Consider the following 14559-nt stretch of genomic DNA (forward strand, 5'->3'; position numbering starts at 1 on the left):
GGTTCAAAGAACATAAAGAGGTAAGAAATGGCCTGTAGTTCACTTTTGCATTTACTGTTAGAAGTCTAACACCCATTAACACTATCAGTATTTTGCAGAATGCTTTTTCTTTTGTTTCTCCTTCCCTCTTTACTCTTGGCAAATGAACGGTGTCAGTGAAAGCTCTAACATAACATACCAGGCAATATAGTGTTAAAGTGCTGCTTGAGTTGCTCAAGAGTTAGTGGGCAGGCATTACAATTCACTGTAGCTGTAATAGAGGGTAATGTCACTTTAAGACATGTGATACTTTACAGAGGAGGGATGTATTGAAACAGACTACTGCTACTTACAGCACCGTATAGCAGCCCTGCTCCTACATTTTGCTGCCTTACTCTGCCCCGAATGCACGGGACTGGGGATGGTCCGTCATTAACTGTAAACTGATTCTCATCAGGATCACTTCAAAGGTCTCATCAGGCAGAGGTGACGCCAGGAGATGATTTAAAGGTGAAAATGACAAGGTTTCCACCCCTCAAACCTTGGCTCCTTTTCTGACAATACAGTCTGAATGAACCCGATGTCTTCTTTACTGTGGAAATAGCATTGGAAGAGAAAAACATATTTTTTAATCCTGATAAAGAAGATTATTGGGAAGCTCTTTAAAAAAAAATCTCCAATTGTGCACAGATGGATTTTAGAAAGTGTTAGAGCTTTCCAATGAACACTAATAGAGTACTCTGCTCTTGGCTGGATTTTTCAGGTAAGAAGCCTCTTTAAGGATTTAAGATTCAGAAAGCAGATTTGTAACCTATTCAGTCATATCTAGAGAACTATATAAGGCTGGATGCATTATTTGGTGGAAAATACCTATTAACATAGAGACAACCTCTTGGTAAGAGAGTGAGCAATGAGAATGATATGCAGGAACCTTGGAAGTGATGCTGAGAATTAAAGAAAGTTTAAAAAAGGAAAAAGAAGGAAAATACTGCAAATGTGAAGTCACAGTAATCTTTTTAAGTGCTAAAAGCTATGGGGGTGAAGAAATGAGCAAGAGAAAGCAGAGCCACTGAAAAACTGTTAAGTTTTGGTTGTGGTAGGCTTTTTTAAAGTTTAGACGAATTTCTAGTGCATTTTAACTGAAATTCACAAGTAGTCAATGCATGCCACAGTCACCTCTATTTTATCTTTCTATAATTTGTAGGGTATTTTGAAAAGGCCCCTAAACGCATTCATTTCAAGATTCACAGAAGGGGTGTTGCTATTCATCTCTACTGAAGAGAATGCATCTATGTTATACTGATAGTTCTGAAGACAATGAGGCTAGATCTGTTGTGTACCAAAGTAAACAGTGGGCAGTGAAACTAATTATAAAGTGAATGGTCCATCTGAATCACAGAGTGAGGCATGAAAGGCACCATGCTGTTGCAAATAATGTTTTCCTACTTTGCACTTAATTATGGTTGTCACCATTTGTCTATTATAGTCCTAAACCCCTCTTAAAGACTGCATCTCTCTCCTAAAGCCCATAAATTATCTTGTATTATGTCTGTATACACACACACACACACATATATAATGTATATTTCTGCTTTCTGAATATCACAGTTTTTGAAAGAGGGCCAATTTCCATGAATAAAGAAACCACGCTGGAAGGTCACTAGCAGATTTAAATGTACAGTTGAAATACTTGTATAATTTGACAGCGGAAAATTTTTTTAAAGGAACAATCTGGGTTCCAAAGCTCTCTCTAAGAGAAAAGAATATACTTAACTGGGTTCCTGTATAGAAAATGCTTCCGTATCACTGGCTGAGTAAGGACGATGCTTCAAGTTTGATTAATTTGGCAATATGAAATGCAGCATAAGGTGTTGTTTGAGAAATCGGACAATATGTAGCGCAGTTGAGCCTCTGTTGCTCCTAAGATCCTTATAGGTGCAGATAAGACTGTCAAAGTTTCAGCGCCTGAGGAAAGGTATCCGTTCATCCATAAATACATACACCACCTGCGTATGCACATTCATCACCACTACACAACAAATGCCACAATGGGATCTTAGGAGGCAAAGCAATATTGTAAATTATGGCTCGCTCTAGGATAGAAGCATAGATCTTGCATCTGAAACTCATTCTGGCTGAAGACAATTCCGTCTGATTTTAAGTCCAGCCAAAAAAGACCGGTGCTATCAGGAGATTACAACATGCCTCTGAGAGATGATTACTTAGTTTAGAAGACAGCAGAATGATTAAAAATTCATGACTGTAGAATTAAAAAAAAAAAAAAAAAGAATCCACTCTTCCCTTTCAGGCTTATGTCAGACTTACAATGAAGTTAGAACGAACAGGAGTATGCAGCTTTTCAATGCCTGAAATAACTATAGTTTAAAGATCATTGTGTAAAACAGGATGTATAGTCAGGATACTGTGTTTCAAACTGCCTAACTGATAGTCAAGAACTTTAATTTATTTATGTGTTTTGGCAGTCCTTGGAGTTTGGCTTTGCAGAATTTCACAAGGAATTCATGATCTCCTGGAGAAGGCTTTCCCTCAGTCCCACTTCATGGCATGACCTCTGCTGGGTTATTAATCGCAGCCAGCAAAGTAGCAAAGGGGACATGACGTCTGAGACCCTCCTTCTCTCATCAGTGGGACTGACTGAGCTGGGGGCTTGAAGCTGGGGGTAATCCTTGCTGTCTCATGTTCTCTTTAGAGAATGGCAATGGTCTCTGCGATGTCCTGGGTGCTGTATTTGTGGATAAGTGCTTGCGCAGTGCTCCTCTGCCATGGATCCCTTCAGCACACTTTCCAGCAGCACCACCTGCACAGACCAGGTAAGTCGGGAGCCGGCTACACTGCAGCCTCCAGTCTCACCGCTGTCACCTGAACAGATGGTTGAATGTAAGTGACGGAAAGTGCTATAGAGTGTGGGCAGCTTGCCTCTGAATTCCAAGACACATACTGTTGAATGGATGCTTTGGGGAAAGGTGAGGGGGATACTAAAACGCCTTAGAGGTATTGCTATGAATTTCTCAGGGAAAAAACGGTTTTCTCTAAGAGTCTCCCTCCCCCCTTCCTCACACCTTAAAGAAGTGAAGTCATTGGTTTTTGGATACTTTGGCCAATAGCAAAATACTCTGCTGAAGGTGGGATAACTTGCCAGACTTGTTTTTTTATTGAGGCAAAATAGGATCTTTGCAACCAAAAAAATAATGTGTATGTATATCCCTGGGATATCTTATCTAGTGTAGATACTATAATCTCGGTGTGTACGGGGCTAAGAATTTTGTGGGGATGTCAGTGCCAAAATTAACTTTGGAAGTAGTTTGTTAATGAAAAAGAAATTTAAAAGTAACTTACTATTTCTCGTCTGGTTTAATTTGTCTCCTTTCCTTTCTCCCTTCCTTCACTTTCTGTTCTTCCAGTTTGTTCGGTGGTATTTCTCTCTCTCTCTCTTTCTTGGCACTTTCAGGAACAAGTTCCCTTTAGACTTACCCCCCCCCCCCAATTGAATTTTGATTTCCGGACGCATTTTGCTTTCTTCGTCTTTTTGTTTAAAGTATTACCCTTCCGTGGCCTCACTCTTCAGTCTGGATTTTTTCTCCTGCTTTGCCTTTCTAATTACTGTCCCCCAGCTCGATTGTCCTTACCCTCACCAGTTCTCTGAAAAGATTCCCTTCCATATTCTGTTTAGTTTCAGCCTTTGCATATTCGTTTACTCTACCCTCCACCTGCGCCCCCTCCCCCATCGCCAAGTCCGGGCTCTGGGGAGTAGTTGCGCGGCCAAGCTCCCGATCTTCAGTTCGGAAGTGCTCCCAGCCCTCCATCCCCTCTCCAAATTCCTTCCTGGCCTCCTCCCATACGTTCGGCTGGCTCCAGCCGCGCGGTCCAGCGTCCACGCCTTTGCCTTTTCCTGGCTCCGCAATCGGTCTGGGCACCAATCCTGGCTGGTCTGCACAATCGTCCAGCAACACCTCCCGGGGCGTTGCGTGCTGCCTCCCCAGGCTCTGCTTCCAGGCTGCGGACCGGACGGAAAGAGCGAGGGTGCAGCCCGGGGTCCTCCCGCGCGCACGCACCAGGCTGCGGGGGAGCGCGCGAGCGGGTTCGCTGCAGGAGCCCGGGCCACCCTCCATCCCAGGCGTGGGCTGGGGGGGGGGGTGTCAGAGGGGGTGGGGGCGGGAGGAGGGGGCGGGAGGAGGGGTCGGGCGGCCTCAGCCCCGGGCTGCGTCAGGGCCCCAGCCACCCTCACGCCCCACGCCCTGGGTCCTGGAGGGAAGGCGAGGGGGCGCTGGTGCCCCTGCAGGTGGGCATGGAAACCGCTCTGCAGCCCCTGCTGCGCGCTTTGTATTTCTGCCTCGTGGGTCCTCAGCCCCGAGAGGGTACCGCCAGACTCCGAGGCTTCGGTGCCCAGGTGGAGGGAGAACAAACGTGGGTTTTGGAATCTCCGATTTACCTCCAATCAGTTAATTACCAATCTGTTCAGGGAAAAATGTCTGATTTGTTACAGTCATACAAATAACGCGGGAATCTGCATTCATTGTAATACTTAACAGAAAGAATTCGTAACAAAAATAACTATTGTGAACGTTTCAGGCGCACTCTCACGTTGTCTTAATCCGTATACAAGTAGGTGTAATCGCCCCTACTCCCCCCACCCCCCGCACCACGTGCACCGCCCCCAATCCTTCTGTTGCCCAGGAGACTGAAGTTCTGAGGGATCGGGTGACTTGTGTGAGACCGCACAGCCAATAACTGCCATTGGAAGTCAGGTCGGTCTGATGTCACCTCCCTGGCCTGTTTCCCAAGGAGGGGATAATATCTCCCAGGGCACAGAATACTCACGCCGAGTAGTCTCTTGGAGGGGGTGTGAACCGGTTCCCATAATTTGTGAAAACGTCCAAGTTATGCTAATGCAGGGCCTCATTTCAACCGCAGACCCCTTCTAAAAGGGGGCCATGGGGGAACTTGGTGAGGGGTGGTGGCCCGTGGTGATGACAGAGCTCAGGATCAGGACCGGCCCTCATCTCTGTTACTTAACCTGAAGTGGATTGACCTGGGGAAAGTCACCTTTCTTCTCTGGGCCTGGTTTCCCACTTAGAGATATTGTCCGGGTGTAAATAAAATAATTTTTGTGACAGTGCTTTGTAACCTGTGAAGTTCCTCATAAATATCAGTAATTCGGGCATCTGCACTTAATAGACTACAAAGGTATACGTTAGAGGTGCTGAATGAGTAAAGTTTTGCTGTTCACACAGTTAACGATCCACCTAGGACAAAACCTGGTTTTAATCCCGTGACTGTTTTTGTTTTTTTTTTAATTATGCGATATCTGGTCGGAATATATCACTAACCGCTGCGTGTCTTATACACTCCACGTGTGTAGTCATGAAACGGGGTACACTTTGCAGTGAGCTTTCACTTAGACTATCTCTCTTAATCAGTTAATACAGGAGATTTGTTTTGGTCAGGGATAGTTATGGCTATGCCACTCGAAATAAGGAAACTCAAATCTTTATGGGGCTTGTTATCAAAATATTATAATTTCAAACTGAGGAACACATCATTAAGTTCTGACTAAAATTGAATTCAGTGTTTGTTTTCTCCACTGTCTACAAGTAGAAATCGCTTATTATCACCAATGCATGGTCGAGCTGTATGTCAGCTACCCCAAGAAATTGTAGCACCGAACCCAATTTCAGCCCCAAGGGTTTATACATTTGAGACCCATTCAGATTCATTGATGGAATTAAGAAACTATATGTACTCCTTTCTAGATGTGGAAAGATTAAAATGATATCAAACTGGGAAGTCCAATGGTTCTACGTAATAGGTCTATTCAACTTTCTTGGGTTTTCAACAATAGCTGCAAAGATTAAAGGGTTAGATCTTGGACACAGCAATATTCTAGATTATTGCAGTCAGAAATGCAATCTCCTTTAATGCAATCTGGTTTGATTTTAGGAGGAAATGTATGCTTTTTTTTGATGAGAATTGTGATGTTTCCCTTTGTGGGTCTTACATCTCCAGGGACACTAATGAAATGTGTATGGAAACAAGAGAGAAATCAGGGCCAGTTATCTGTGACAATCCACCCCTCAATGAGCAAATAAATAAATAAATAGCTGGATAAATGAGCAAAAAAGGAAAAACATAATCTCATTTTCTCAAATCAGTTAAAACAAGTGACATGATGAGAAAAAATGAGACACCAGGCAGACCCTGAGCTTTGCCACATTTGCCTAAGCTTGAAAAATCGCCTCCTTCATAAAGCAGGAGCGGGCGGACACCGCATGCATACCAAGTATCTGGGAAATGTGAAAAATGACAAATCTTTCCCTCAGAGCCCTGAATGGGGGGAGAGTGAAGGCTTTACAGCTGCCTCCTCACCTGCTTAGGAACGGCTGGCCCCCTCTTGCCGGCCTCTTACAGGCAGCTTTGCCATCCCCTACACAGTAAGATTGATGGTGTTCCCATCCCAAGCAGCCAATTTCAGTCTCTCAAGAAATAATCCACTACACTGACAGATGAGTGGAATTTGACGCGATGTTCCCCTCATCAGACTGAGACGCACCTGGATGGCACTAGCCAGCCGGGGTCCTGTCGGGGAACCGGTTAGAGATCTGGGCCAATTTCTGCTGTCAAAACGTAAAATTGGGACAATGTTTTTGTGAGGCCGTGAATCTGAGATCTGTCTTCTCAATGCAGTGGGTTAGTACACAAACAGAATGAGAATATGTTAACTAGAAAACAGACCCATTTTAATAGATTCCCCTGTAGCCCCTAAGTACTTTCTATTTTTCATATTTATGGTATTAGGAATGCACCATTTATTTTCACTTACTAGTTAAGAAGGATTAAACCAGTCAATCACATGGAAGTGAATTTTAAAATTGCGCAAATGAGTAAAACGTGCCGTAGATTAACAGATTTGTAATTTCAATAATTTAATATTTGGCTAAATCAAGTTTTTATTTTGGGAACGATGTAGGAAATTACCATAATAACTTGAAGAATACTCGCGCCTTTTATATATATAAATAGTAAAGCTAGAAGGGGACACATAATTTCAAAAAGACAGATTAAACAATGAAAACCCAAAAGCGGTGTGTTTCCTTGTTTCAGGTCATTAAAACAGCTTCAACTCTTTAAAAGCATCCGGTGTGTAACAGGTGAAAAAAGATGAATGGTTTGCTGGATGTAACTTTCTAATTCAGAATGAGTTTTTCCCTCTTATGGATATATGAATTATGACAGTGATTTTAATGGTTACTTAATTTCGAGTGTGTGGGTATGTGTGTGCGTGGGGGGTTATTCTTGAAACCTAATAAAATATGGATCATTTCAAAATACTTTAGTAAGAAAAGATCCTTGGGATTCTTTAGTAATTTAAAATTATAAAGATAAATTACATGAGACAAGAAGTTATAAGTACTTAATGAATCATTTATTCTTGAGTTGCTGCTATTGTATTGACAGGTGTGTATGGAAATGATACACGGAAAGATTACTCTGAATAGAATTGTCTATGTAACTGTATTTGGCCTGATTTAAAACTATATTAAGCAAACTATGTATTTAGAGGTATTCATTTATGACTTAATTATGACATAATGAACATCACCATCCGTTTAAAAGTGTGATTTTTTGTTAAAATATTAAAAAGCATTCTTGTATATCTTATCTTTACCTTATTATTCGATATTACTTTATTGAAAGCTGCTTAAGGAATATGCATTGGAATACCAAGGCACATTACAATAAAGGATTGTTTTACAACTGTAGTATAAAAGAAATCGTCAGAACAACAGTGGTTGCATATTGGCTTTTTAAGAATTCTTACCAGTACTGGATTGCTAAGTGTAGTGAATTGACCTAAGGATTAGAGCAGACAGGTTGTTATTTGGTGTAAGCTGGTGCTAGTGATAATCCATTTATCATCTGATTGATGTTATTGACCTTGTCCGAGAGTCAGAGTGCAGCTTTGGACATTTGATAAGACCTCGAAGTATCAAAACCAAAGAGAGACGCAAATAAATATTTCCTGTCAATCCCCTGCATTTATAAGAGCATTATTACAACGCTATACAAATATTGTTACTTATGTGAGCCCGAGCCTATGGCCTCAATTGGTTGTTAAGGAAAATAGATATTACACCACACTGAAAACAAATATTTAGAAGTGGCACAAATGAACATTAGCCTTCAATTGTTAATTTCTTAAAGTTCATTTAAGATGGCAGCTTGAACTTTTTGAGAAACTCTTCCAGTTTTAAACTGTGTGAAAATCTCGGAGCTTGAGTATGTAAATTGGTGCACCATTTTTTGAAAACAGTTTGGCAGCGTCTCCCAAAATGTAAACTGTGCAAATCCTACGCAATTCCATTTCGAGACGCTTAGCCTAAGAAAGTGATTGCACAGGTGTGAAAAGTGTATGTAAAAGTCTAGTTAATTTAACGGCAAATAATTAGAGGGGGGTTTTGTCTACATCAAAAAGAGACCGGTAAAATAAATTGTTGTACACCGCACAATGGGATTCAATGTAGCCACTGCAAAGAAAGAGATGTATTTATGTGTACTCTTAAGGAAAGATGCCCATGGTACACTGTTGAGTGGGGAAAAGAAAAACAAAACACCAAGGAACAGAATGCACAGTTTCAAAATAATTTTGGAAAACAAATATTAACACAGGAATAGAAAGATGTCAGAAGGGCTATAAACATCCTATACGTAGTATCAACTCAACCTGGTGGTAGGACTAGAATGACTTGGCCTTTTTATTTCCTATAGTTATGTGGTTTTTATTTTTTGTATTTTTAATTTTTTTAAGATTTATTTATTTATTTGAGAGAAACAGAGAGTGGGGGAGGGGCAGAGGGCGAGAATCCGGAAGGGGACTCCGCTCAGTGGGGAGCCACAGGTGAAGGGGGCTCGATTTCAGGACCCTGAGATCAGGACCTGAGCCGAAACCAAGAGCCAGCGAGTTAACCGACTGAGCCACCCGGGCGCCCCAATTATATGTTTTTAAGCTTTGTTTTTAATATGGGTATATATTACTTTTTCATAAAAAGCTGAAAATATTAACGATAATTTTATGGTAAAATTAGAAATGTATCAAACAGTGTTCTCAGTTTAAGGAGAAAGAAGGAAGAAGAGGTAGGAAAGTATTATGAGGCCCTTTTCCTTTTAAGAGCTTTAATCCAATAACATGTCTAGGCCAGCATTTTCCAGTTCACAAAATACTGTTCCCTCAAGATGCTGCTTGGAAAAAAGCTATTAAGTATTGGGGAAGTACTCATTGTCTGGTACGTTCTCCTCTTGGAGATCTGCAGTGCATGAAGTGTGTACAGGTTCTGGAAAGATTTGCAGATAGGAAACCTGATTGTGTTCAACTAAAATTTTCCAAACTTTTTGTTGTTGTTGTTTAATTTGGGCAATGTCTAAAGTGCCTATTTTTAGCACATGCATTGAGAAGTGTGAGCCACAGTGCTATCCATCTTCTTATCTCTCACTTTTAGTAAGGAACTTGATATATAATAGGGGCTCAAAAAATATTTGTTATGTTATTAAGGAAAGAAAGAATGAACGTTCTGGTAAAATCTCGAACTCTCCCTCATTAATTACTGCCTGTGTGTGGGTGCGTTTGTGTGGATAGGTGCCTATGTATCTGTGTGCGTGTTTATAACCTAGGGATACCACGAACGGAGAGTGGTATAAATATTAAATTGTTGGTAAAACATACGTATATATGTGTGCATTTGTGCAGTATCTTTGTGTAGCTATTTACTCTATTTACTATTTGACAGCAGTTCCGCTAACCAAAATAACCCAAAGAATATGTTTACAAATACAGTAAAAAGTTAAATCCCTAAGGTCTTCAGTCACCGCATGAGTTTTTTTTTCCTATGGATTTAGGAAATATTATAAGCATGGTCTTAAGGGACTGAAGAGAAACTTCTCTTAGCAAATAGGAAAAGGCTTTCTGCTTTCAAATTTTTTGATATCAAGAGAAAAATTTGCTTCATCTTTGTAGCAGGGAGAAATAACAACAGGCAGCAATTTTTCCTTCCTTTGGGGTAGCAAGAAAACGAATTATTTTGTTAACTAGTTGTGTAAACGAATTCGATTCTCTAAAGTTAATGTCCTCAAAACACTTAGGGAACCCTGGTGGCCTACTATTTCTTTCTCCTTCCTCATCTTTATATACAAAGGTCCAGAGAAAGAAAAGCGAATTGCTATAATCACAGCGATTTTCTCTCGGAAGATGGATAGATACGCTGAGTGATGGGACTATTCATTAAGCGGATTCTTCCTCCACTCAGGGAAGGAGTCAAACCAAACCTCACCCGGAGTCTAGAAGGGAGGAAGACCTCCATGCTCAGCCAAGGTCATTGTTCTGCTGATGTGATTACCTGTATTTACCTTTCCCTCACTAGACCTTCTCTTTTAGGCATGCTTCCACGTCACCCAAGAATAAATGCGAACTACCCAAGTCTGCATACATCCGAAGGGTTTTTTGGTTCCCCCGTGGATAGAGAATGGATGGATTGAGTCATAGGCTTTGAAGTGAATCCAGAATGCCAGCTCCCAGGTTTAGATGAGCCACTTCACAGTGAGATGAAAAAGCACTTCGATGCTCTCGAAATTGATAATATATCTTAGATTCAGGTCAGCAGGCCAGTAGGTCACACTTCCCACTGAATGAATGTTGTGTAAGTATTCAATAAATATTTTCTCATCCACTGAGCAAGAACTTCACATCCTTTAAAAATGCAAATACTGGCAGAAAAGCACCACATTAAGCCTTTTTTATATCGAATGGCAATGAGGAAGGAGCATCACAGTAGGGGTAGGACACTGGGGCATTCGGGATCTGACATCAATTGTCCATTGCAAGCTTCCAGTAAGAGGGTAGAAGGAAGCGGTGGTTTTCATATTGTGCACAGAAGTTCCAAAGAGGCCATCTACGCATCCCGCAAACGTAAAGTATATTCTTGCCCATCATAGATGGACAAGGCAAATACCTTCGTGCGCCAGCCGGTTAACAAAGATGATTGGACCAGCCTGAGGACAACTGTAGCAGCTGAAGAGCCTGTGTGCATCGAGAGGGCACATGGCATCCTTAGCTATGCCTGAGATAGGCTCAGTGTGACCAGATCATCCCATGGTTCAAGGCAAGCTGGAGACTTTGAATTTTATACGTAATTTCCTTATCTTTTAAATGTCAAGTGGGCCAAACACAACTTGACTCAGGCCTCTATCCCACCTGTGGGCTATTAGTGTGTGACCGCAGACAAGATTATCTCCAGCTCCCACATTTTTTGATTTCCAATGAATTTATCAAATCCTTTTATGCAAGCAGGATAGAGAGAGGTGAAGGCAGTGGGGCTAAAAGGGGGAATTTTTGTGCACATCCTGTCTTGGCTTGTTTTAAAATTATCCCTGTGGTTTTGTCCCGTCCTGACTTACACCCCAAAAGCTGAAGTGCTGAGTGTCTGGGTATTTTGTATACAAGCTACTAACTGTAAACGGAGCTACTAACAGAGTCTGATAATCAAAGAGCATTTATATAATGAATCCGATGGCCTGAACAGAGGTCTCATTTGAATCTTAGTTAAAAATAAATTAATTTTCCTTTAAAGTTTGGCAGAAAGACTATACTATAAATGTAATGAAACAGAGGGAAGCATCAGGCAGCATAATGTTGCCTGGATAAAACCCTTAATTTAATACTTTATTAAAGTTCTCAAAATCTAGTCTGCAGTCCACTAGTGGGTTACAAATTTATCTTGAAACTCAACATTGTTTTTTTTCTGTTCTTGTTCTTTTCAGATTTCACGTGCATTTATTTTGTATATGAGTACAGTCTACTTATTAGTATACCAACTGAATTATCATTCTATTAGAATGACATGTAACTAAGGTTTACTGAGCTTCCTTAATTCAGTATTCTATTAAGAAAACTGGCTGCCAGCTCTTGGAAACATTGCAAAGTGCCTGCATGCAAATAATTAGAATTCATGCAATTTTGGGAGGGATAATTTGTTACCAGTGTATCTTGAGTGTTGTTTGAGTTGTTGGTGATTTTGAATTGCTGTGGTCTCTGCGTTTTAATTATAAATTAGTGTTGGTTTAGTTTCATCATTATCAATTAAATTTGCTGTGGGCTGTTTCATTAACCCTATAGTCTATAAGGATGCATATTTGCATATTTTGAATTTTAGATTTGCGAAAGAATAGACTTTAAGACATTCCTGAATTGTGGTTCAGAAATGCTTTACCTCTATCCGTATTGGAAAACATGTATATGTAATCACTCTCAAACTTACTTCTATGGTGACACTTTTATAATGACACTGTTTATATACTGCCTGTGAACGTATGCAACATAATTTTCAAGGTACATAACATATTTGGTTTATTCTTATATCCATAGGGCATCATTTTATAGTATACGAACATGTTAATAGGCTCATCTTATTTTTTTTTTTAAGATTTTATTTATTTATTTGACAGAGATAGAGACAGCCAGCGAGAGAGGGAACACAAGCAGGGGGAGTGGGAGAGGAAGAAGCAGGCTCATAGCGGAGGAGCCTGATGTGGGGCTCGATCCCAGAACGCCGGGATCACGCCCTGAGCAGAAGGCAGACGCTTAACTGCTGTGCCACCCAGGCGCCCCTCATCTTATTTTATAAATATAATTAGTGATTCATAAATATATTTTTCCAAGTATTTATTAACTGAGCATTTTTCCACTGGGAAGTGGAAACAGATAGGAATTGGGTATTTCACCTCCTTGGTGTTCTATAGACAGAAAAGTTTGAATACCACTATCTCATGAAGAAATTGTAACAAGAGACCAGCCCTGATATAACTCTAAATTAAAAAATATGTGGCATGGTAAACAATAAAAATAGAACCATTTTTTTCCTGAAATATAATAAGATATAAGACAGGAGAAGGGGCTGTTTGGAAGCTCCTAGGATGAGGTCTTATTAGGTGAATTGTTTTTGTAGCTTCTTATATCTCTTTATCTGATGAAAATGCAAGACGCCATGTACTTTACATGTGCTTGAGAAACTAGGTCACTGGGTGAACATTTGTAGGGCAACATTTTTGACAGCGACTCCCAGGATCGTTTGGAAGTAAGAGCAGATTTATGGCATACAAGCTGCCAATCTCCAGCCCTCCATCTATCACAGGCCCAGGTAATCAATCACAGTGATTGTTCCTGCAGAGCCAGATGTGATTTCAGAATCTTTCTCAGTCCCTCTCCAGGCCCTGCCTATCAATTGATTGACATTGGCGTGCACGTTCGGAGTCTTTGACCATCTCCATTGTGGGTTAATTGACTGACCATCTCCAGAATCTGTTCCCTATCCCAAAAAAAGTACACGCCATAAAATATTTCACTGAAAAATAAGAAAAGTGAACCAATTGCAATTAAGTGAAAATTTAAGTAGCCGCATGTGTCTCCTAACTACTTTTTACGATAATGCAGCTTTAGACAATTCTGTCCCCTTGTGAGAGTTATACAACTCTCTATTTCCTCTAGAATTTTTTATTCCTTTCTCCATTCTTCTGTATTTCTATGTCTAAGATGCAGAATGGCTTCTGATAGGAGCTCTAACAAAACAGGGTGCTCTGTGATCATAAAGCATGAAGCCACTTATTCTGAACAGAGTGGATTTGGGAAGCCCTCATGAAGGGGAGTGATTTTGTGTTGGGCTTCATGTTGGATAGGAAGTCAGCTAGCAGGAGAGGATGGAGGGTGACTGGTTCAACCAAGGGGAGCAAAACACCTAAAGCTAGAGGCAGGTAGTAGGGGTACGGCAGGCTCATGACTTGGATGGCTATTGGCCTTAAGCCAGTTGGAGAAAGTTTGTATTATTCCAATTAAAGGGGAGGCAAGATTTATTTTCTTTGTTACCGTTTTGTAAACTAGGGGCTGCCTTATCAGTGTATAGCGATGGTCGCAGGTGGAGAGCTGGGTACGATGGAAGGAAAGAGTCCCAGTATCTACAATTAAAATCTCTATGGAAAGCAAGTCAGCTAATTAACAAAAATCCAGCCACTGTACTCTGGCCAGATTCTCCGTGTCCCATAAGGTCTTTCACCCCTTTGAATTGTTGTTACCTTTGTGTAATAAAAGACAAAATATGTTACTACTGCCGACTTTAAAAGTCTGGTTATTATAGTAGAGAAAACCACATATCCCTAAATCAAAACCTGAGGATAATCATTTCTACTTTTAACATACAACAAATGTAATATTTGTTATTCGACAAATATTGATGGATCACTTAGTAGGTGCAGCGAACTACCCTCTCACACTAACTGTAGTGATGCCACTTTATTCTAATCACTGGTTTAACCCTGAGTTCCCCACTAGACTGTCAGCTCGGAAAGGGTAGGGAGCCAGCAGTGTTGCAGTGCCTGACACAGAGTCGGCCACATGGTGAGGGCCAAATAAATACCTGCCAAATGAATGAATGGACGAAGGGCCCTAAGCATTTGATGTTCCATTGAATCCTCACAATAAACGCGTGAGGTAGACCAGCTTTCCCTTTTGCCAATAAAAAATAT

At 40.8% G+C, this 14559-nt stretch overlaps 1 protein-coding gene across 1 annotated transcript in view; it reads left to right on the top strand.

Annotated features, from left to right (window-relative positions):
• Positions 1–2692: 2692 nt before the first annotated feature.
• TAFA1 (TAFA chemokine like family member 1) overlaps positions 2693–14559 on the top strand; it is a 487139-nt gene continuing 475272 nt past the window's right edge. Inside the window, exon 1 of the mRNA XM_026501202.2 lies at positions 2693–2810. Within this exon, the coding sequence (XP_026356987.1) occupies positions 2693–2810 (118 nt within the window). The remainder of the gene's footprint in view (positions 2811–14559) is intronic.

Source organism: Ursus arctos, unplaced genomic scaffold (assembly GCF_023065955.2).
Source record: "Ursus arctos isolate Adak ecotype North America unplaced genomic scaffold, UrsArc2.0 scaffold_14, whole genome shotgun sequence".
In the NCBI taxonomy this organism is placed as follows: Eukaryota; Metazoa; Chordata; class Mammalia; order Carnivora; family Ursidae; genus Ursus; species Ursus arctos.